The sequence below is a fragment of the Diadema antillarum genome, unplaced genomic scaffold (assembly GCF_040938485.1).
Source record: "Diadema antillarum isolate AM-2024a unplaced genomic scaffold, OU_Dant_1.0 scf00000063, whole genome shotgun sequence".
NCBI lineage: Eukaryota > Metazoa > Echinodermata > Echinoidea > Diadematoida > Diadematidae > Diadema > Diadema antillarum.
Window position 1 is genome coordinate 4,066,747 of NW_027270952.1, and position 24,101 is coordinate 4,090,847.

Below are 24,101 nucleotides of genomic sequence, written 5' to 3' on the forward strand. Positions count from 1 at the left end.
GTCTGTGACGAATATCTTAGTACATAGTGTTTAGCTTTTTTTTTTAATTTGCCTTTGAATAACGGACGGGTTATTTGTCTACCACTTGTACGGCTTTATTTAAATGCAGAGTGGGAAACATGTTAGAACACAAAAGAATAGCTATGTGGTTACATATGAATATGAATTTGAATATAAACATAAATAATACATACGTTGATACATAGTTTTGTGCATATATGCATACTAATACACATGTATGTTTAAATGGACACACGCTTGAACCAAATATATGTAGTCAGAACAGTCAGATAAGCTCAGAGAGGCATAAAATTATTCATTATGAGTTCCATGTGTGTAAACTACTTTGTTTTGATCGTGGTCAGAGACGGAGGAATCCCAGAGACTTCATTACAGCGTGTCTGTTTTTCCTTGATGTAAAATGAATCATTTGTCGACCTTTTTTTCTATGGATTGAAATGCGTATTTATGAGGTATATGTTATTACAAACATTTGTTAATTGTTGAGTTTGTTTGTCCTTTGTTTTTCACTTTGATGAACCATACTGACTATACCATGTAGTCTGAGTGCCAAAGTCAGATTATGGGCTTAACTTCGTTTTACGTACCGCCCGCCTGATGTTTCTTGATGGTGTGACTTTAGTCCGCAGGTACTGAATCCGAATCTGATAATGCATCTTTTACATCCTTTGAGGTTTTGAGTAATTTTTACGTATGTGCTCGATGTATCGCTGTACTTTCTTTTTCTTCATTTTCTTGATTTTTCTTCCTCCATTCAGTGAGTGGTAACTCGAGTATCCCGTTAATATGTCGTATGGTGTACAACTATTTCTGAGGACATTATCCTCGTTGAGCGTTTGCTTTTGATGATGGCCCCCTGTATTTCTGTTATATTTAGATTTGCTTAATTTGTCTTTTGAAAGGCCGGTACATGAATTGTGATTATTAAGTCTGCATTATGCATAACATAACACATGCTCGTCTTAATTGTGTATTTTCGTGGAATAATGATACACTTTAATACACTTTAATAATAATACACTTTAATAAATCACTTACCTGTTTCAACTGTTAGATTAAAATATATATATCTATTTATTTTACCCAATTATTATGGTGTAACATTTAAGTAAAAAAAATGCAGAAATAACATCAATTGATCAATCAAAAAATCAACCAATCAACCAACCAATCAATCAATATTCAAGATGGCCGCCAATATATGGCGGTCATAATCTGAAATGCCTATTTATTTCCTTTTACATGGTGAGAAAAGACAAAGATATATATGGTTTTAACCTATTTCCAGGGTGCTGAATCTGAATCTGGATAACGCAAATCTTGCATTCTGCAACGATTTTGATGTTCTTTTATCATAAATGGTGACTGAATTGAAAAATATATTGATGTTTTTCCCTATTTTGAGGGTGCAGAATCCGAATCTGGCTGATGCAATACTTGTCTCCCTTAGGGTTTTGAGATATTCAAGATTTGTGTTGCCATTTTGTCATCTCAGAATTCGAAAGGATGCAAGAGTTGCATCAACCAGATTGGAATTCAGCACCCTCGCAAAAGGGTAAAACCATCAATTATTTTCAATACAATCACCATTTCTTTTCTAAGAAAATGATTTATTGGCGGCCATCCTGGATATCACAGATGCAAAAGTTACATCATCCAGATTCGGATTTCACCCTTGAATAGGTTAAAACCATCAGATCTTTTCAATTTTCTACCATTTATAAAGAAATATTTGGGCATTCCCTTTTTTTGCGGCCATTTTTTATTTTCATTTTTATTTTGTTTTATTTCTGAATTTCTTTTTCATACATAAATGAAATACAAAGTCAATCATGAATATCTTGAATATCTCAAATCCTCAAAAAGGCGAAAGTTGCATCATCATCATGCGAATTCAGCACCCTCGAAATAGGGTAAAATCTTAATTTCTGTTTCAATTCTTCAGTTTTTATAAAGAAATATATATGAATTTCAGATTCTGGCAACCATTTTGGCGGCCATTTTGAATATATTAAAACCTTCAAAAATGCAAGAATTGCATCATCCAGATTCGGATTCGGCACGCTTGAAAAGGAGTAAAACCATGAAAAACATTGGGCGGACGGTAAAAACAAGGTTTAGCCTCTGGCATGAACAATTAAACAAGTATGATAATACATGTAGTGGATAACAAGAAAAACATGCTTGGTTTTCAGTAGAGTATTGCTCGCGAGATTTAATGGAACAGGCCTAATGTGAGGAATACGGAGGAATCTACAAAACTGAGAGAACTTACAGTTACGCAAGTGTTCTTTATATTTTATAAGAAGCGAATGTCGTATGATTTGTTGTGGGATATTAAGAAAAATTTGGGTAAACTCACATGCATACAGATATATTGTGTGATACGTACGAGTGTGTATGTGTGTACATGTATGTGTACGTGGTTAATATACATTTATTCATGGCTCTTTGGGAAAGATATTGAGCAGACAGTGGAAGGCTAATACCAATTTTCGTTGATGTTTTACAGACAATACAAATGGTAATCCTCGAGTCGTCATCACTATGTCCTCGAGTCAGCTGTTTGCAGCCCAGAAGGCCTGGCCGATCTGTCGCCAGCTGAGGCGTTTTAGTTATTGAAGCCACGTCCCTAATGCAGATGGACGGATTGGGTTCAAGTATGTCTACTATTTTCCCGCCATTTCTGTTTACCTCTTGGGAGACATAATTTTAAGTAAAGCCTAAACGCTTGCTTGATGTTGGTTACATCACATTCTGGACCATCATGAACCTTGCACAGACGATTATATTTGGGCAAGGGAAACTAGTAATGTTCTTATTTTTGCGTTTGATGTTTGAATTACACTTGACGTGTATTTCTTAGTAGGCCTACAAGCACAACAATTATTTACATTGCCTATTGTTCCTTGGTTTAAATTAATATGAATTTACTGCCATCGTCATCAAGATTTGTCATTCATTTGTTAATTTCCATGCATGTATTTTCCTCAGCGGATCATACAAATGTCTAAAGTTGTTCAGCTGGTTAACGAAATAAATAATGTATCATTAGAGAGTTTATGATGGTCACAAATGTGATGTTAGTTATTGTAACTTCTGTACTTATCCATAAGACTTTTTCTTATGCCTTTCCTTTCCGCACCTCATTTTCTCCTTCGCAATTCTTCATGCATCTCCTGAACAATTCTATTTCACAAACCAACAACAAGTAGCATTGAGTGGCATTATTCTGACTAAAGATCCCCGTCATTACTTACAAGTGTGGCCAACCTATCATCCAGAGTCGTCCAAAAGAGATATGGCAACATCTGATGAAATAGTGTTTCAGTAAGAAATATGCAAAAGATAGAGAAAATTGTTTCTATGGCGCAGCATCACGTTTATCATGCGCTTTCTGTTGAAAAAAAAAATATGAGGAAGAGAAGCGTGATACGACACAAAAATGGGTTCAATCTTGGGTAAACATGAATGATGGCGATATTCAACTAATATAGGAATGAATGAAAATAAAATGAATAAATGCATTAACTTGTAAATGTATGAATCGAGCTGGCATCAGGGTAAACTGACTAAATTCGATTCCGACTTTAAACCGAAAGATTTTTTTTCCCGTATTGAAGCCTTTACTTTCTTACAGTTTTGCCAAACACAGCGGTATAGGAGTACGCCGCCAGTTAGGGTTGTGACCAAAGACATTAAAAAAAAAGATAGCGCCAGAAACAGAAAATCAAATACTGTATATAAAATACAAACACACCTACACTTCAGCATATACAGCTGCAATACACGTAATGTTTTTACATATGCAAAAATACATGCATATCAAAAATACAGTCACATACACATTATTGTATACATATAACATAATGTTAAGGAATTAGTTTTAACTACATTCAAACATTTTTAATCTCGTTAAAGTCAAAGCGATCATATTACCAAAGTTTCCATGGTCTTTTTTATAGTGAGGTTGTTAAGCTCGATTAATTTAGCATTGCTTGCTGTCACGTGTTTGACAAAAGATAACCGTTAGGAAAATGCTATTCTTCACTTGAATACTTTTTCCTTTGAGCTAGCTCTGAAAACGGCGATGAGAATGAACAAAATGACTGATAAGGAGAGCGAGAGACAGACAGACAGACAGACATAAGATTAATCCTGCCCTAATCGTCGAAATGCAAGACAGGCAATGAACGAGCCCTGTTTGGTCATCGTCTGCGCACTCACCTACCTAAATGATAGCGACTAGCTCGTTCTCGCTTACTGTTAATAATCAAATAAACTGTTTGTCGAATATGCTGATAAAATCTCAACGAGCTTAATAAAAAGATTCAGTTGTGAGGGTATGGTTGAGGGTTTTCCTAATTTGCGCTGCGGCGTTCTGAATTCTCTTAAGTTTGGATATAGTTGCACGACAGCACTGCAAGGGTCAATTTTGGATTTATGTTGTTAGAAAATTTTGATTTGACAGCTCGTCCCTCCATGACTGAGCGGCATGAATTCGATGTGGTCCTTCATGTCGATATGATAGCCGATGATAACACCGCGTGCGTCAAAATAACTTTTGTATTTCTGCTTGCTTAAGACATCGTACAAGTGCCCGGGGATAAAAGACAGTTCTGTTAGCACCGTGGTACTGTGGCAAGACTCTTAATTCTCAACAGGGAGTCCTAGGTTCGGATTGTGTCCAGTTCTCATCCTTGGACTTGATTAATTTTGTTGGGATTTGTTTTAACCCACAATGTTGTTGCTTGGACTAGAAAATGGCCTTTGACCTAAATTTGAATGTAAGTGTTTCCTTCCCATTTACGGCACCAAACTGACCTAACAAACCTAACGTTAAGACAAGTTTGGTAAACGTAAATGGAAAAGGCATTGTGATTCATAACATACCTGTCCCGTTTCGTTTGAGACCTTCCGCAGCGTAGAAACACACTCCCAATGATAAGTTTATCTAACAATGTTTACGTGATATGATATACATCAGGGCTGAGCTACTTTTGTGTCATTCTCAACCGACCGTTCCAGGCAGTCCCAAGTCATTGACTGTGATTTGCTGGCTGTTGAAGGCGTGGGTGACGTGCGGTTTACACCTAAATCAACTCGTGAAATGTGCAGGGCTTGTAAAGGCCAGAGCCTCGGGGAGGTATATTCTCCATGCTTTCCTCCTGAATTCCCCCTACGAAAAGTGCTCCTCGTATATCAGATGAACGGTGATGGGTAGGGTGATTTTTTTTGTGTGTACTTTGTTTGAGTCATTCAATTATTTCAATTTCAATTTCAATCTTTGTTGTACATTTTATTTCGGAAATTGATCTCTTTTCAAGTCATCCACATAAACACATAAAACATTTAACAAAAATATATTCACAAATGCACCATAAATACATATAACGACAAACATATAATGTATTCAACATCCAACCAAAAATCTGACACTTCATTAATATTTGATTTGTATATTGCACTTCTCAGAACGCAATTTAACATCCTTAAAACGGAACATAAAAGGGTAATATCACCAAAAATTACAAAATGGCTAGATTTTTAAAAAGATTTCCATATCTATTTTGTAATAAAAGTAAATCCGTCATCGTGGTCATGAAGTGCGGCCTATAGGTCACGCACAAAACATCGACCAGGAAAAGACATCTCACCCTGTGAAAGGTATACGGGTCACTGGAGACAGCATTAAAAAGAAAGGGTGTCAGGGGTCTAAGTTTACATCTCCACACCACTGGAGAGGTCAGTCAAGAAGTGTACACGGAGTGTACACGATAAATGATGGCTGCCTTTGACCCTATAAAAGTCGAAAAAGTTAAGCGCAGGACCATCAAAAACTATATGAGAGGTTCAAATTTAAATGGAGTAAACTTCTGTACTCAATTTGGGGAAAATTCGTCAAAAATGTGGCTATACGAGAGCGCACACAGACCTGCAAATATCAACCTTTTTTGTATAACAACGGAACAGGCAAGGGCACTACTACTAAACACCATTGCAATTAATTTTTGTTCTTATACACAGGTATACCTAATAATGATTAAATCCATCAAAAACATGGCCAGTTAATATAGAAGTGACGCGACGACGGAATATTAAATCCAAAATAGCCAAGTTATCATCCGGTCCACATAGCGGGGATACAGGCTACTGTCTGAATATTTGCTTTCTAACATTCGGTCAACACCTCTGATGTAAACATGGAACACTGCTTGTAGAGAAAGTAAGAGTCTGGTGAAAAGAGGTTAAAAACGACTTGGGTCCCGTTTTATCAAAAGATAAAATCGATTTTAGATTTCCTTACCACACAGGCTGCCATAAACTTACAGTTGAAATCAAGTACAAGTATATAATCAATTTTAACTCTTCATAAAACAGGGCCCAGGATCCATTTTCAAAGGTTATCGTATTCACACATTTTATACCATTTCTCAAGTCAATATCGTGTTCTATTTTGAAATATCACAACCCTGTCGAATCAAATAAATATCAGAGAATTGGAATTGATTTTATTGATAATACCTTGTTCATTCCAAATGCTGCTTTAATTTCGACTCACCTCTAAAAAAAATCACTTTGACTGTAGGTTCCCTCAGTTGGCACATACAACTGAACATCGACCTCGTATTAAATCTTTATATGCAGCTTTGTTTGTTTTCGTATTTCGTGACTTCGACTATCATTAATTCTCTTATTCAATGGAGCGGACACCTCGTCTCATACATTTTAAACATCAATGTTCAAATTTCATAGAGTACTTGAGTTAAAAAGACTTGACGGTCAATCTCACAGAAACATGGCAGAAACTCCATGACTCTAAAATCAATGCGTTTTATATATTTGCGTGTGTGTATGTCAGTGTGTGTGGTTTTTTAGTTTTGTTTTTTGAACTTGAATAAAAGCGATGATGCGCTTACGTTAAAATACATTTCTGTAGGATTTTACTCTTTTTAATTTGGAGTTCGTGTTGATCTGTTTTGAGTCTAGAGAGATAGATTTTGTTTTCAAAGGTGAACTTCTTCACTCTTTCAAAACATTACACTGATTTTATCCGATCTATCGTTGCCGTGAATTTAGTGCTTTTCTGTACGTATGTTGCATACTGCAGTATTTGCCACAGGGATAAAAGTTAATGCATTCATGAGATACTCGAATATTATGTTCTTTGTTGTGGTTATCAGAAGAGTAGCTTTGAATATTGAATATAAATCATATTATGACTTAAGGAAACATATGAACATGATTGTAAACAGCAAAAAGTTAATGAGCGAGACCGGAGTTCTACACGCAGATTGAATCTGACAAACCTGGTTCCTACTGAGTTCATGACTTTCGCTTCAACTTTTTGCGACTCGACAACTGTCAGCTATGAACCATCTGCTGCTGCGCTACGCGGGGTGAGGTTATTATTAACCCACGAAATAATGTAAATGACAGGCGACGCCATCAGCAGAAATCAGATTCCGGGCATTTTAAGTGGACAGGGTGAATTTGACCAGTGCTGATATGAACGTTGAGATAAAAACACTAAGCTTCTGACCAGAATCTTTGGCGGAGATTGTTACGACTTATATTTTCATGAGTATGCGTGCATGCTTGAGACAAACACACACCCATGCGTGGGTCTTTTCTCTCTCATCTTGTTAGCCTGTACAGTTACTTGTGAAGTGCATGTATCTATGTTACTCTTACCCGGATGATACTGCTGCCAAAGACACTTAGCAAGTTGCTTAGTAGCACTTTCACATAACTGACAACTGAAACAATAGTTGCTCCGCGTATTGGCAGTACTAGAAATAGCAATAATAATGTCACAATAGAGGAATGCATTAAATGCCAATTGCCTTGATTTTAATTAAAAATCCGAATTTTCGGGGCCTCCCCCTTCGTCAGGGATGACAGTGCTGTAAATGCTGTAATTAGCACTGTCATCCCTGACGAAGGGGGAGGCCCCCGAAAATTCGGATTTTGAATTAAAATCAAGGCAATTGGCATTTAAAGGGTGTGTGCAGTTCTGGTCGAGGTGAAGATAGCTTTTAACGTTTTGTGAGATATTCAGAAACTACTCTATGAGATGTCAAAGAGCATGCAGTTCTAAGGGGAATCAAAAGTTTATTTGATGAAAATCGGTTTTGAAATGGCTGAGATATCCAAAAACAAGGTGAAACAAAGAGATACTAATAAAGTTGGGGCATGTCGCCTTTTATTACTAGCACTTTTTTGGATATCTCAGCCGTTTGAAAACCAATTTTCATCAAATAAACGTTGAATCCTTCTTAGAATTACATGCTCTTCCATATTCATAAGAGGCTTTTCATTATCTCACTGAGGAATGTTTAAAACATGAATCCCTACCTCAACCAGTACTGTACAGTCCCTTTAATGCATTCCTCTATTGTGACATTATTATTGATATATATATATATATATATATATATATATATATATATATATGTATATATCTCCAAACAAACAAGTTTGGCTATAACATGCATAATCATGTTATCCACCGGTCATAGGAACCGGTTAAACCTTGGAAGTCTTAGGCATTAGGTTAATGCTCATTTCTTTAACTTATCCCAAGAGGATTTCTCTTTCCCTGTTTGAGTCATAATTATGCCCCTGAAGGAGACATACATGCAATAAGTGCAAAAGAAAACAAATGCATGCCTCCTCCCGACAAAGCGCATTTCCTTCATGACCTGTGCAACACAAAATCATGCTTTTTCTCGTAATATTTGTCCAAATTCTTTTTTTTCCAAAAATCTTCGGATCAGTCATTCCAGCTATTTAGAAAAGACTCAAAGCATAGATAATGATAGAGACATGTAGTGCACAGGCAGAAGTGATGAAATAAGGCCCTAAAAACCTACCAGAACATGATCACGAGATCGCTGAACGTCTCTACGAACAAACACATTTGGCATTAGAAACTCAAAGAAACCCAAATATACAATGTGGACTGAGTGGATGTAGTAACACATCATTGAACGTTTAAGGGAAATCAGATAATTCGTTCATAAGTTGTCGATGTTTAAAGTTCTGTTAGAGCCATCGACAGATGAGAAGACTACCACAGTTTGTGACGTCACGTATGAAGAACGATGCGAGAGTGTATAGAGAAAATAACTGCTATTGCAAAAATTCAATATATTTTCACTTTTCTAGCATAATGAAAGACTTACCTATTTCACAAAGCAAAGGGAATGATATTACCCTTAGGCTCCTAACTATGTCAGTGAGAAGACGAAGGAATGTATACTTTTCATTTAAAAAAGTTCTAATTTTGTAGAAATTTCTCTTTATTGTTCTTCATACATGACGTCACAAGCTGTACTAGTCTTCTCACTCAGAGATAGTTGCACCGAAAAAAAAAATAAAACTTGAACGCACTGTCCGATTTCCCTCAAACTTCTACGGATGTATTGCACTAATATTGCTGTGTTCAATCAATCCACATGATTTATGTATGTGGGTTTCATTCCCCTTTAAAAGTTCTGATCATTTGTAGTGATGGATTCAGATTGTTTGAGAGCCTACATCTGCGTGTGTCTGACACATTATTCAACAGCAGCGGCCAAGGAATGGTATGGTTTCCACTCAGCCATTTATCGGAAGTACAGCTGCATAGGTTGTATAATCCTAGTCTCACTTACACCATACAATACATGCGACCCGGGCACTCTGATTACTATTTCGATTTCTTTCCTCTTTGATTTTAGACTTTCTTATATTGCTCTTTGTCTGCGTCAGCAGTTGGTTGTTGTTATTGTTACTTCACTTTCACTGTACATACTTTCTATAAGGATTACGAGGTCAATCTCAAAGATGTTATTGGTTTCTTATTGCTCATACAATGCACCATCCAACCCCACAAAAAGAACAAAAATCAGGTGAACTTTACATTACTATGAAGAGAAACCGTACTTTATGAAACCATTCTTTATGCAGCTCATATTATTACTTGCAAATGTTAGAATAACCGATAAACGCTTAGTAAATATTTCGATTAAGTTTAGCAGTCACTTTGTGAGTTGTGTTCAGAATATAACTATAAAAATTTTGGTCCCGAATTTTTGAAGAAGTGTACAGGCATCGCTCTTATTGAAACAAGTACATCTTAGAGAAGACACTGAAATGCCAACGTATGTGATGTACAAGTGTATAACCTTACAATAATCATGATTATGTATGCGGATAGATGTAAAAAAAATTAATTTGAATGAATGAACAAGGAAACTGACCAAATTAGGATAGAGCCCTTTGAACATGATTGTTATCGATATCATTGTAATAAAAATTTCTGCTGTATCAGTTTCTGTTACCGATGCCCTGCTGTGAATGTTTGATATAATTGATGTATTTTTTTATACCGCGGGTGGGGTGGGGGTGAGGATGTCTTGTGAAAGTTCTTATGCATGTGTGGGTGTTGTTCTTTTTTTTTTGTAGTTTATATGTTAGTTCGTCTGTTCGAGGTTTTTTTTTGGGGGGGGGGGGGGTGGGCGAGATAATGCGTAAATGCTCAAAGGCGATGTGCAGTGTCACTGGTTGAGGGGATAAGAGTGTGTCTCTTTCCGTCGAACTGGGGCATCTCTCAAGACATCGTTTAATCATAGGCGTAGAATGTCTGTGACTTGCATGGCATAGAAAGGCATGTCCGCAGAATTGGTCAGCCTTCATTTTTAAGCACAGGTGGTAAAACAAATGTTGGTGTATGATAGTATGAAAGTGTGAACAATCGAAATGTAGTAAAGTCTTTAGGGTGTTTTCTACGTGGTGGCCGAGAAAGCAATGAATACTACAGTTAGAAAGCAATCCATGCACTGCATTAAGTCCCTTCCGAAGGAGTAGGCAATGAAGATTAAGTGTCTTGGAGCCCACTGGTTCCATGACATTTGCTCCTGCGACAATTGCTCCCATGAAACATCTGCACGCTTATCCAAACATAAATTCTACCCACAAACATAACCCTAATCCTCACATCACACTAAACCTTAAACCCTATCACAACCCTTAACCCTAAGTCACTGCAGAAAATAAGACTGGAGCAAATCGTCGTAGGAGCAAATGTCGTGTCACCGGGCACACTGCAACCAAGGGACGCAAACCAGGCACCTCGTGAATGACAGTTCATGGCCTTATCCAACAAGCCACAGCAGCTCCTCATGAGCGACAAGGACCATGGATTCCCTGTTGGACTATCTGCACTATTCAGAGATGCTACACCTTGTAACTTGTGTTGTGTTGTGTTGTGTGTGTGTGTGTGTGTGTGTGTGTGTGTGTGTGTGTGTGTGTGTGTGTGTGTTTTAAAATATCTGTCTTGCAGTTCATATATTCATTGGGTTCAATTTGGGTCTTCTTACCTGTCCACTGCTATGACGAGGAGCGTATTGACCGATACATAAAGGGACACTATCTTGACTGTCCCCACGATGGGACACAGGATTTCCGGGAGGGTCCAGTCCTGGACCAGGTACGAATGGAGAGTGAGCGGAGCGCTGAAGAGCGCCACCAAGGCGTCAGAAGCGGCCAGGTTACCTATCAGCAAGTTCGTGACGCTGCGCAGGCGTTTGTGTCTTGCAATCAGGAAGCAGAGCAGACAATTGCCGAAGCCGCAGACAACGATGGTGAGTACGAAAGACATGGTGAGGAATACCTTCACTCCCTCTGATACCACGTAGTTTGGTTCTAAGCACCCGTCATCCACTGATACGGACATGGAAAAACTGTCCCCCATTGATACGTTACTGTCCCACATGTCGTCAAAGCTGGCGTTGTAGCTTAGCTGGTAGGCAATCCTTGCCTCAGCTTCTGCTCTTTGGTCATAACTTTCTGCCATTTTGTATTAGAGTATTATTTGCCAGTTCAACGACAACTGAGCAACAGAAGGTTTGAAATGTTTTTCTTGTCAAAGTTATCAAATCCTAAAAGCCTGCCTACATGCACTGTTCCAGCATTGAAGGACGTCCACGGCTAGAAACTTGGCACCAATAATGCTCCTCTGTTACCATGATGAATAGCACGACATCTACGGCTTGCTGTGAAAGATTTCCTTCTGTTGAACAGCTTTTTGTCCTTTGGTAGATTCCCTCAGTATCTAATAATCTATAATGAATGTAAGAAAACAAAAAGAGCACAGGAGAAAAATCAATCATGTGACATTTTCCACGACAAGAGTTGTCTCCATAAAATACATGTACGAAATGATGGAACATGTAATGAGAGCTCCTCTGTTGTGATAAGGTCATTTCTGGCGATAATTAAAAACTGACAGTTATCTCCACTCGAGAAAACAGCACCTGCGGTTAGATGAGATTATGGTTGGCTCAAAGGTCTTCATGTTTATGGCGCCCATATAATCCATTTCGTTGGAAATGTCTGGTAAACTGCACTACATAAAAGGTGGACAGCATTTGGCCATTGAACATGAACAAGTATTCAATCAAGGTATTCGTCACTTATTAGTAATATTCGACTTCAAGAGAATTTGAATGGATACGGTGTACAAAATATGTTTTCAAAAAGTATTTTTCTCTGAATAAGCTGATAACACAAGTTTTCGAAAATAAATAGATGTTCTCTTTTGTACGTACTTTAATTTCTTTCCTCTTACTTTTTTTATCTCCAGATTCATAATTGATTGATTGTGTGTGTGTGTGTGTGGGTGCGTATGTACTTTGATATGCATTTTGATAGCTGAATGACGTCCTTATGGATAAAATATTTTAATTGAACAATTAGCAGGTCTCATTCACTCACTCTCTCTTTCTCTCCCCCCCCCCCCTCCCCCCTCCCCCCTCTCTCTCTCTCTCTCTCCTGGGCTTCTTCCGTCTATCGAAATATCTTTCTTGGAGTTCTGTGTTTTCTAATCTCCTCCTTTTCTGTATCTTCATTGTTCAGCACGTTCACATCCTTAAGTAAGTGCCCACTTTAACGGATTGGCCGTTGCGCACTTCTCTCCGATCTCGTCACTTAATTGAGAAGGATGTAGGGGAGCTAGGATCTGATGATCTCGTTATTCCACACTAAATAGGGTTAATGCCACGTGAGTGACCGATACAAGAGCGCCAGGCCCCCAAATCGATATCACATGACAAGCCACGGCAGCTTTTCCCAAAGCTTGTTATTGTCGCCGTTGTTTTCGTTGTCGTCGTCGCCGTCGCCGCCACCGCTTTTGGTGTTGTCAGTCTCATTCATTTTTGTTGATTGCCATTAAATCATGACCAGGTATGACCTCTTGTCATCCAGAGTTCACACAATCCAAGCAATTTGTGATCTAAATAATGAAAGAATTACAAGACCATATACCCGGTAGTTGTACGCAAGATTTGTCGCGGGTTTCAAGGAGATCTTGACGCTAGCATAATACTATACATACACACTGGCATACATGTACATAGTTACGTATAACGTACGGTATACATGCACGCATTCAGACACAGTGATTATACATCATGCAACCACGCGGACGGACTCTAATACAAAAGCTAAGAAAAAAAAAAGAACATCCTCTCTTCTTCTTCTTCTTCTCCTCCTCCTCCTCCTTCACCTTCTTCTTCCTGTTCTGTGCAGAACCTACTGAGAGTATACTTGTTTTTTCTCCTTTTCCTTTTCCCCACCATCTCTTGTTTCAAGTAATTCCAGCAATACTAACAATGAGACCATCCCCTCCAATCCAGTTTCCTGACATGTCTGCTGGTAATAAAAGATAACTTTGCAGAGACACAAATATAGCAGCGATAAAGAAAAATACGTGCATGTCAACCATGGCTTCTCGACCCAGTATCCTGCTTGTGATATGTGCGCGCGGTGAGATAGGGCACGGAACTTTGCAAGCACCTCCTGAACCTACTCGATCGTCGACATTCTTGTTTAAAAAACAAAAGAAAAAGAAAACGAGACGCGATTCACACACACACACACACACACATACACACACACACACACGGAGGGAGTGGGGATAATGAACTTGTCAAGTAAAGTACGCGTTTTAAATGTCGACTTTAGGGGCTGAACTTGCTTTCAGCTGGCCCTGATTCATAAGAAGGGAGAAAAAGAGATAGAGAGAAAGGAAAAAAAAAACAGCGGAAAGACATACAATGTTATTTCCTTAAAGTAAGGAAGAAAATTATTACAACTTCCATAAACGTTATTGCCCAAAATATGTTTACCTTGGAAAGAAAAGGTTTAGGCCATTTTAAGCATTTTTTTTTAATTTTTTTTTTTTTAGGGGGCGGGGAGGGAGTCGAACAAACTAACATGCGGTGGTACGATGCAGATATTTCAAACAATTATCACTGAGTGATTGCTTTCATCTCAACAGCTTTGTGTGTGCGTGTGTGCGCACGCGTGTGTGTGTGTGGGGGGGGGGGGGGGTACTTTTCGAGGACCTGGTGCATGTTGCCGAAACTCCACCACATTCTCCTTCATTCTCACTAGCAAGCCTTTCTCACTCGACCTGCTTTGATAATTGCCCCTGTTTTATACCTTTAACAGTTTTTACGTGTGCAATTGTGAAATACGACTGGTAACTTCTTCTCATAATATCTAAATCATCTCACAAGCCTCTCGATGATTTCTTCAAACACATTTCATGAAAATTATGTTTTGAGTGTGTAGTTTTGCAACTGTAAACATTCCACAATTCTCCTGTTATTACAATATAGTTATAGAATGAATTTGGTGCCAAGAAGACAATTTTACGTCTCAACCTCGTAGGTTGACAGAGGCATTATGTTTTGAGTTGTCTGTCCGTCCGTCTCAGCAAGATCAGAAAAACGGTTCCGTATACTATTTGGCTCGGACGGCTGGTTAAATCAGAGCAAAATCTTTGATGGTCTAAGGACAAAAGTAACTGAGCTGGTTCAAAATTGTTTTTCCAGTTGCTTTAGCTAGGAATGTTCAGAAGTTATATTTTCTGTTTCTGAACATTTCATGACCAGTCCTTATAAATATTCAAATCAGCAAGTTGAAGATGTCATGCTATCACAATTTCTCTATTATTCTCTTTCTTTTGAAATGTATTTAGTATTTGTAGATAGTATTTTTAGATTTCTTCTTTGGGTAACTGGAGATTTGTGTGTAGGCGAATGGGAAATTTCAGAGGCACTGAGATCATCACCTCATCAAGTTTGATAAAGTGGATTTTACTAATTACTCGCTACTTCTTTGAAAAGTGTGAAATTCTGAAATCCTCTTACACTGTACTTCCGTTTCCCTTGCGTATGATTTTACTATTCAATGAAGAAAACTCGACTAAAACATGAGGAAAAATTGCACTTTACCCTATGAAAGTCATGATGTAGCTGAATATCTACTGGCAGTTTTAGAGCTATAGACCCATGAAAATACATGCACACAGGAATCTCCGATTTAAAATCTCAAGAAAAAAAAAGTGGGAATAGAAGGTTGCCTTTCAATTTTAGGTATTCAACCAGCTTGCCCACGGGAACCTAACAGATTTGCATTTTGTTTTCCTATTGTTTTACGTATTGCTGGAGCAAACTGGAAAGGTGAATGTTCAACTATGAACTATCATAACAATACACGCATTCAGGTTGACGGAACAACCAAGTCGCCTGTATGGTAGGCTACGAGCATTCGCTCAAATTTAGGTCACCAATGACATGCAGAGCGCTGTGGAAGGCACAAGGCTGAAGGGATTATAGTTATCATCTGCTTTGAAAAAGGTACTCAATGTGGAGCAGCTAGCGGGTGCCCATCCTCACTCCTCTGGCATATGCCAGCCCTGGTGAAATATGTCGAGGTTGTGTGGGCGATCTTAGATATTTATCCAGTCATCTTGGAACATCTTCCATCCATCATCAATCATTTCCCAAGGTCGCTATGAAGGCTCACTTATATATGTCATCATAACACGGAGTAGAGTTAAGGTGATTTGGATGAATTATTCAATGAATTCACCTCGGAAATCAATGAAAATGTATCATTGACATGACACGTAATTAAAAAGTGATTAAAAAGAAAAGACAATCGTCAAACCAATCTAAAAGGAAACTCGGGGCATTTAATTCGTCACTTCCGAACCAGGGTGAAGACGTTAGACCAGTGAAAATGGTCGGTCATATTATTTCTGTATTTGTCCATTCCTGACAATGTTTGAAGCTTGTCGTAAAACACGCAGAGCGAAATCTATAGGCCTAAATGTTTCAATCTTCTAACAATGAAAACATGACAACCATTGCGAAATATTGCGGTGAATATCAAGCCTTGTGTAGAGCAAGTGTCACATTTGATCGCCGCCAAGAAAAAAATACTGAAATGGTTATGAATATTCAGTTTTCGGTTTCAGTTTCATTTGTTTTATTTCTCCACTTGTGTAAATGAATAAAATGACAGATTAACAATAATGTTCTCATCTGTAATCAATAAGAGAATGTAGCTTTGACTTTCCACATTTTAGATCAAACGTCGTGAACACGCGGCCAGCACTCCTCCACACTCCATCGCCATGGAAACATGACACAAACCAGCGAGACGTTGCGCCCTCTTGTAAGTGTACGAGACTTGTGTAACCTCGTGCATGCGGCGCGGTTCACTGCTCAGAAACAGAAACAAACCTTGATACCTTGATACCTTGATGTAGTAATCCCTTGAAGCAGCTTGTACATGAAGCTATACTGGGATGAACTCGAACTGTGTGTCGTGAGGGAGTGTCATTCAGTGTATGTACAGGTGTCTCACTATCATATAATAAAATGTGAGTATAGGTGCTCAGTGCGAGTAAAAACAGCGTCGATCCTCTTACACAGTGGCAGATCCAGCAGGAGGCTGCATTGCCCTGAGGATGGGTAAAGCAGCTCCTTGAAATATTGTTGGGTTGGCAGTGCTTACTACGGGTCCCGGCAGGCGATTCCATAGTCTTATGGCTCTTGGGTAGAATGGATACTTGTGGGAGTCAATGGTGGATCTAGGGATTGTGTATTTGAGTTGGTGATCTTGTCTTCCAATGTAGTTAGCTGGGGTGATATCGGGTGGGAGGGGCATGGCAACCAGGTGATGTTGGATTTTGTGAAAAAGTGTGCATTGTGCAAGAAGGCGGCGAGAGTGAAGGCTGTCCCATCCAAGTGCTGTTACTAGGGCTGTGGAGGATGACGTTGGGCTGTAATCACATAGGACGAAGCGGGCTGCGGATTTTTGTATTTGCTTTAGTGAGTTGATATTAATAAAAGTAAGAGGATTCCACACTGCAGAGGCGTATTCTAGTTGTGGGCGGACTAGTGCAGTGTAGGCTCTGGTCTTTACTTCTTTAGTACATGGAGACAAGGTTCTGCGGATGAGTCCCGGGGTTTGGCTTGCCTTGTGCCTGATGGTCTGGCAGTGCTTAATTGTTCCACCGAAGGTCAGTCGTAAACGTCACACCTAGGTACTTGTACTCGTTGATTCTGGGAATTACTTGATTGGAAAGGGTGTACTGATAAATACTGGGAGCGCGTTTGCGAGTTATTGAGAGGATGCCGCATTTCTTCACGTTGAAGTTCATGAGCCAGTTTGGGACCAGACCGATAGTAGTTGAAGGTCATGCTGTAGTAAGTGAAAGTCATCATCAGTCACAATCTCACGGTAGACAACACAGTCGTCCGCAAACAACCGGATGGCGGATTGAATATCATCTTGATATTCAATCGCGTCAATGTCAACAGATACATAGGGCTTATGTATACGAACATAACATTGTAGTATGACAACATCGGTTACACAAATCAACCGTTTGCGTGGTATTAACACAGCCAGATCTACACGGCGTATATATCTGCTGTTAACTGTTGTTTTATACGCAAATTACCAATATAAGCAACTACTGAATTGTGTCAAAGTGTTTAAGTTCCTTACTTCATGTATTCAAACATGATGTGAGTTATTAACCATTAAATCAAAAATTGCATGCACCTTAAGTAAACACGACATTCTGACGGAGTTTATCGCAAACCGTAAATCAAAATGCGTAAATTGTATCGTTTCTAGGATTAAAGTTACAATTAACTTTTTGTTTGTTTCAACACTAAATAATCTCAACCAATCCATTAGCATTATGGATTCATTGAGTAAAATTCCATTAGCATAATGATTCACTAAATGAAATTCACAAGGCAAGCTTGCCTTAAAGCCTACCTCCTAGATGTAACACATTCCAATGCATTTTGTATGTTTTACATGGATATTTTTGTTGAGTTCACGAATGGACCGATTTACATACAGTTTTTGGTTAATCATCGACTTGCCACTACAAGACATTTTAAGGAATAGGCTTATAATGACGTGTAAAACAAGAAAACATACCTCTTTTTAAGGTAGATATTCAAATTCCATGTCGCATTCACTGCTTCACAAACTGAAGAGTATGCACCTTTAAGGCATGTCATCGTTTCAAGTTTGTTTTTTTTTCCACCATGCCATACTAACGCAGCTCATAATTCATAATACAATGTATGTACATTGCAGTGCAGATTGGTCACGCTCCTATGCCTTCACATCTCAATCCTAAAGCAGGGATGGCATTGCCACTAGTCACACGTGACCACGCACTCGAGCCCACCATGGCATTACATGCGCATAATAATAATTGCGGAAGCACCTTCAAGGCAAACACACATAGGATTTTAATGCGACGGTTCCGAACGAAATCACTGCTATAACTGTCGAATAACCTATTCATGTAGAGTCAAAATATAGCTGTTAAGTGCATTGCAAGTAATAACGACATCATTATTGTAAACTGTATACCAATTTCAAAGTACAAGGAAATAGAAATAACAAAAAATATAGATATAAATAAAAAGACTAACAATATTGCAACTTGCAAACACTATCAATTGGACGTCGGAAATATAGGTAAAACAAAAACGCAAAGTCATGATACATACACACATACACACGCACTTGCATACAGATGTCATTTCATATATTTATATGATCTGTTATTGCAGAGTTGTATTGATTCTATCGTCCGTAACTTAAAATTTCGTCACTTAAAAGAGTCACATTTCTTTGTGCGAAAACTTGCTGCCTAATGACAAGGTAATATAGAGTATCAATTAATGTAGACTAAGTGATCTAAACCAAGACACCTACCTTGCAAACCTTACTGATATTCTTCAGTTTTGTTTGTTATTCAGTGACATTCGCCAATGGTGGAGTAACAGCAATGTATTCGTTAGAGCAGCAGAATCCTACTACACGTGCAATGATGAAATGAATCTCGAATGAGTATGTAGCAGCCGGTGACACGACATATGCTCCTGTGATAATTGCTCCTGTCTTATTTTCTCCAAGGACGTAGGGTTAGGGCTGTGATAGGGTTCCGGGTTTAGTGGGATGTGGAGATTAGGATTAGGGTTAGGGTTATGTTTGTGGGTAGACTTCATATTTGGCTTAGCGCGCAAATATTTCATGGGAGCAAATGTCGCAGGAGCAAATGTCATAGAACCACAAAAGGCATCCACAGTTGATTGGTTTTGGCCCCAGTGAAAGAAATTACCATTATGATCAATGAAGGGATACGTTATGATCTATGTCATGATTTTGGGACGAGGAATTTCGTAGGAGCCCACGTTCAAGAAAAGTCAATTAAATGATGCAGTTTCCACTCCAGCCTATTCGACTGATGAGGTTGAAGAGGGAGAGCACGGCAGATGTCTACTCTCTTAACCTCACTCCTGTTACCTGGTAACGAAAAACTATCGTCTTCCGCAACGTGACTGTCAAGATAAGCGATATGCATTAATACAGCACGCACGATGCGGATTGGTACCTGAAGTGTAGTTTTTTGTTTACGCTGACTGTATGAAATCCGAGGCCCTCTGCCGACTAATGAAGCCCCTGCTCATCTACAACGTGTAGTTTGTCCGTATACCCTACGACAACCACTAATCCTGGAGGCCTGACGATTTTAATGTTCAACTCGTTTGTCTCCAAGATTCGATTGGATGGTCTGAAACGTTTCCATATTCTCACACTGTTTATATTTATCGACCTCGAATCGAAATGGCTTTTCATGTCTGCGTCAGATGGACGCTTGAGGAAAACTATTAAGACCGCGCATGCGTTCGATGTATTTTCTTAACATCACGTTATTAAGACACGTCTTATCATGTTTCTAATGACTCTAGTGCGGGTATTTTTTTTTCTTCTAGAAACTCCCCTCTCAGTAAATATCCCAGCACCATTTTCCAAATATCACGCAGAAGTTTTAACAGCTCGTTTTCTGCTAAAAAAGGGAAAAAAGAAAACCTCTTTGCAAAATCATATTTTTTCATGTACAGCCCTTTTTAAAACCAGAAGTTTATTCCTGTAACCAAATATCTCATCATACAGAGGAAATTTCGTTCTCTTCACGACCGTGGAACATTACTCTAAAGTTTGGGTTTATTAAAGTCCTATCCTAGTTTCTCTTCCACTCTATCTCTCCCACTCCCTCTCTGCTTAACATTCTCTCCTCCTTACTGCCCATTATAATTGCTATCCATTGCACCTCTATTCAAACTAAAATCAGTCATTCACTTATCCTGAATTTCCCAAATGCCTTCTCAGTCCCCTTTTCGCCCCTTCACATCAAAGTAAGCAGTGACTCATTTATGAAGCCAGAGGATGTCCTCGCCTCGTCACCCTCTCATGGTATCCAGCCGTGAAAGCGACCCCGTCACAGGCGGCTTCCATTCAAGCCATCGGTATGACGAACTCGCGCATAGATAGGCATCCCGTCCTCTTCCTGGAAACGTCGACGTCGGTTGACTTTCACTTCCCTGAAGAGGTTAATCTCTCCTCTATTTTGCAGTAACGGGTTCAACAATAATATGTTAAACATTTCAAAAACGTGCGTCACTCTTGTGTTACAATTCTCGGCTCGAAGGGTTTGGGAAGCACATGTGGAATTCAAATGGAGGGAAACTTTTCATAGAGCGCCACAAACACACACACACACACACACACACACACTCACACACACACACACACACACACACACACACACACACACACACACAAAGAGAGAGAGAGAGAGAGACACACACATATATGATACATATAATATATATATGCACACATATATTCACCATCCAACATGGTGTTAAACACGGGGACAAAAAGCCAGCAGCTGTTTTAGACATTGCCTGAATTTCAGATTTAAAATGAATTCCATTTTCATTTTCCCCATCGCAATATATGTAAACTTTCCTCAGACTTGATCCTGTCAGTGAATATTTCAATACTCCCCTCCCGTTTTGAAAGACGTTTGGTAGTTGTGGGCAAATCATGACTTATTCTAAAGTTTCCAACCAGCGACAAAGATCTTTGGGCTATGAGGCAAACCCCCCATACAAATTTTCTCCTCAGGAGGCGAAGTGACCACAGGACATCAAGTATGAACTTTTTGGACCGTATTTAAGAGGCAGAAAAGATTGCCCTTTGAGAACATCGCAATGTTATGTGACATGTTTGTAAACTATTCTTGTCACGATATAAGATAGAACACAGCCCTGCCACGCACAGTTTTCTTCATGAATTTAATCCCTTTATTTTCATAGTTTGTCCTTTCTGTTTTGATGATGTTGAAAAATCATTGACATTAACATCCACTAGATTATATATGTTATCAAACCACGTGTTCATTATACATGTATATATATATATATATATATATACTCTCTTAATTTCTAGGATTTATTTTTAAGTCCTAAGGATTTATTTTTTTAAGTCCTAGCGGACTGTAAATACAGACAAAACCTTAGGACTTAAAAGTAAGTCTTAGCTAGGATTTAAAAATTTAAGTCTATGTTCGACTTAAATTTCAAGTCTATAGGATTTATTTTTTAAGTCTTATTAGATTACATTTAAATCTTTCTTAGACTTGTTTTTAAAATAAATCCAGCTTGGATTTAAACGACGAAAGACTTATTTTAAGCCTTCCTTGGATTTATTTCAAATAAATCCATCATGGATTTAAACTCAGACTACTGAAAATGACAGCCAATTGATGCACTTTCTTCACATGTAAAGGTCTATTTATTTTAACAAAATCAAACTGATGCATTTTTCACAAACATCGATAAGTTACAAAATATACAGATGATTGTCATACACATGTAGGCTCCAGAAAAAATGAAATACGACATGATGAAAACAGAGCATATTTTGCAATAGTCTCAGATGGTCACATCTTCACATTCATGTTACTGATGCTTCTTTCACTGTGTTCTGTAAACAAGTTACTAGACGACTGGAACCTTCATTGCCAAATAGATTACTTTTTTTCACTTTTTTTTTAAATCTTGCAAGATGACTCCATACGACTCGATTCACTTTCATTTTATGTATTTCTTTCCCTGGTGAGCATCGTTAAGTCGTAAGATGGAAACTATGAACAAATATAAGATTATATAAAAATTCTAATAACTTAAATTTTAGAAATGATGCTGCATAATAAACAATACAGCCTCCATTAAGTTGACGTTTAGATTTACACGCTTTGTACGTCCCATGCATGCAATTTAAAGAATTATTTGATGTTTTGTGCATAGTATAAATTTAATCAAGAGGGAAGTAAAGACCAAAATTAGTGTAATCAAATTAGAAAAGAGAAGAAATTTCCCTACACAGAATGGTGTAAAGACTATGAAAATCAGGTACGAAATAAGGAAGATATGCCTCTTTTCACTTTCACACATTTCCAGAAAACAGATCTTGTCCAGTCTTTATGAACGTCCAAATGAGGGAATTGATGATGTCATTCCTTCAAAATATTTTTACACTTTTCACCTGCATGTATTTGCATATTCATACGGACTAGTCAAGAAATGTTTTCTGAAAACGTGTTACATTTCCTTATTTCTTACCAGACTTCCCTAATTTTTCCACTATTCCGTAGGGAAAATTTACAATTGAATCCAAACTGTATTACATACAACAATAGGGAGCAAGATCTATGTAAACTCTGAAGTAAATTCACCTTAAAACATTAAGAAGCTCAAATAACAATTAACATTCTAAACTTACTTCTAAAATTCCTTGAATATCGATTGTCTGAAATGGATTTACATAAGTACATTTCCATACTGCATTTTGGTAGACAAAATGTTTGACAAAAGAATATACAAATTCCTGCTTAATCTATTGATATTTAAGAATCCATCTCAACTGATGACAGGGAACCATCTCAAGAGACTGTTCAAGTGAGATGGACCACTAGTTTCTTAATTACTTTGATGTCATATCTCGTAACAAAGCACTATGTTGAAGTGATGCAATCTGAATTTTTAACTAGAATTATCACTCATTGTGATTAATATACCCCCACCCACAATTGAGGGAATTAGCTCAACCAGGATAATTTTTTCTTACTTTTTAATAAAGAAAAAAATTACCATGGCAATGCACTGTTCCACCTCTCAAATCAAGTGCTCAAAAACTGAGTGAGCAAGATAAATAAACTGACGATTTCTATGGTTTTTACTAAAAATTGTGTAACCATGGCAACACAATGTTGGACATTAAGAAAAAAAATGAAGTTTGCACAACTACAGGCCCTATATCATAGCCGTCATATGTGCCAAATTTCAAGCTAAATGCTAAAAGGGTGAGGGGTTTAGTTGAATTCACATTAGTGTATCATTTTCATGCAAAATATACTGTTACCATGGCAACACATTTTCCACACTGACAAAAGATTTTTTGCACATCTAGGTAATGTAGAGGTAACATGTGCCAAATTTGAAGCCAAAATGCTCTAAACAGAGACAGGAGAATCGAAATGTTTGTATGATTTTCATTGAAAATGCACCGTTACCATGGCAACACATTGCTTAACAATGATGGAATATGAAGTTTGCATATTTCTGAACTACAATGGTTGCATGTGCTAAATGTCAAGCCAAATGCTCAAAGACTGAGGGAGTTACCTGAATCCAAAATATTTTTGTATGATTTTCATTCAAACTATGTTGTTACCATGGCAACACAATGATCAACAATGACGAAAGGTTAAGTTTGCACATGTACGTACCATAGTGGTCAGGTGTGCCAAATTTCAAGCTAAATGCTCAAAGACTGAGGTTGTTACATGA

The 24,101-nt window shown here is 38.1% G+C and overlaps 1 protein-coding gene across 2 annotated transcripts in view; it reads right to left on the reverse strand.

The window, feature by feature from the left end:
- The window catches only part of LOC139716224 (prokineticin receptor 2-like), a 134,029-nt gene that overhangs the window by 18,208 nt on the left and 91,720 nt on the right, over positions 1-24,101 (reverse strand). For both annotated transcript variants that reach the window (XM_071627788.1, XM_071627789.1), the window contains exon 2: positions 11,388-12,129. In XM_071627788.1, the coding sequence (XP_071483889.1) occupies positions 11,388-11,863 (476 nt within the window). In that variant the 5' untranslated portion in view covers positions 11,864-12,129. The remainder of the gene's footprint in view (positions 1-11,387; positions 12,130-24,101) is intronic.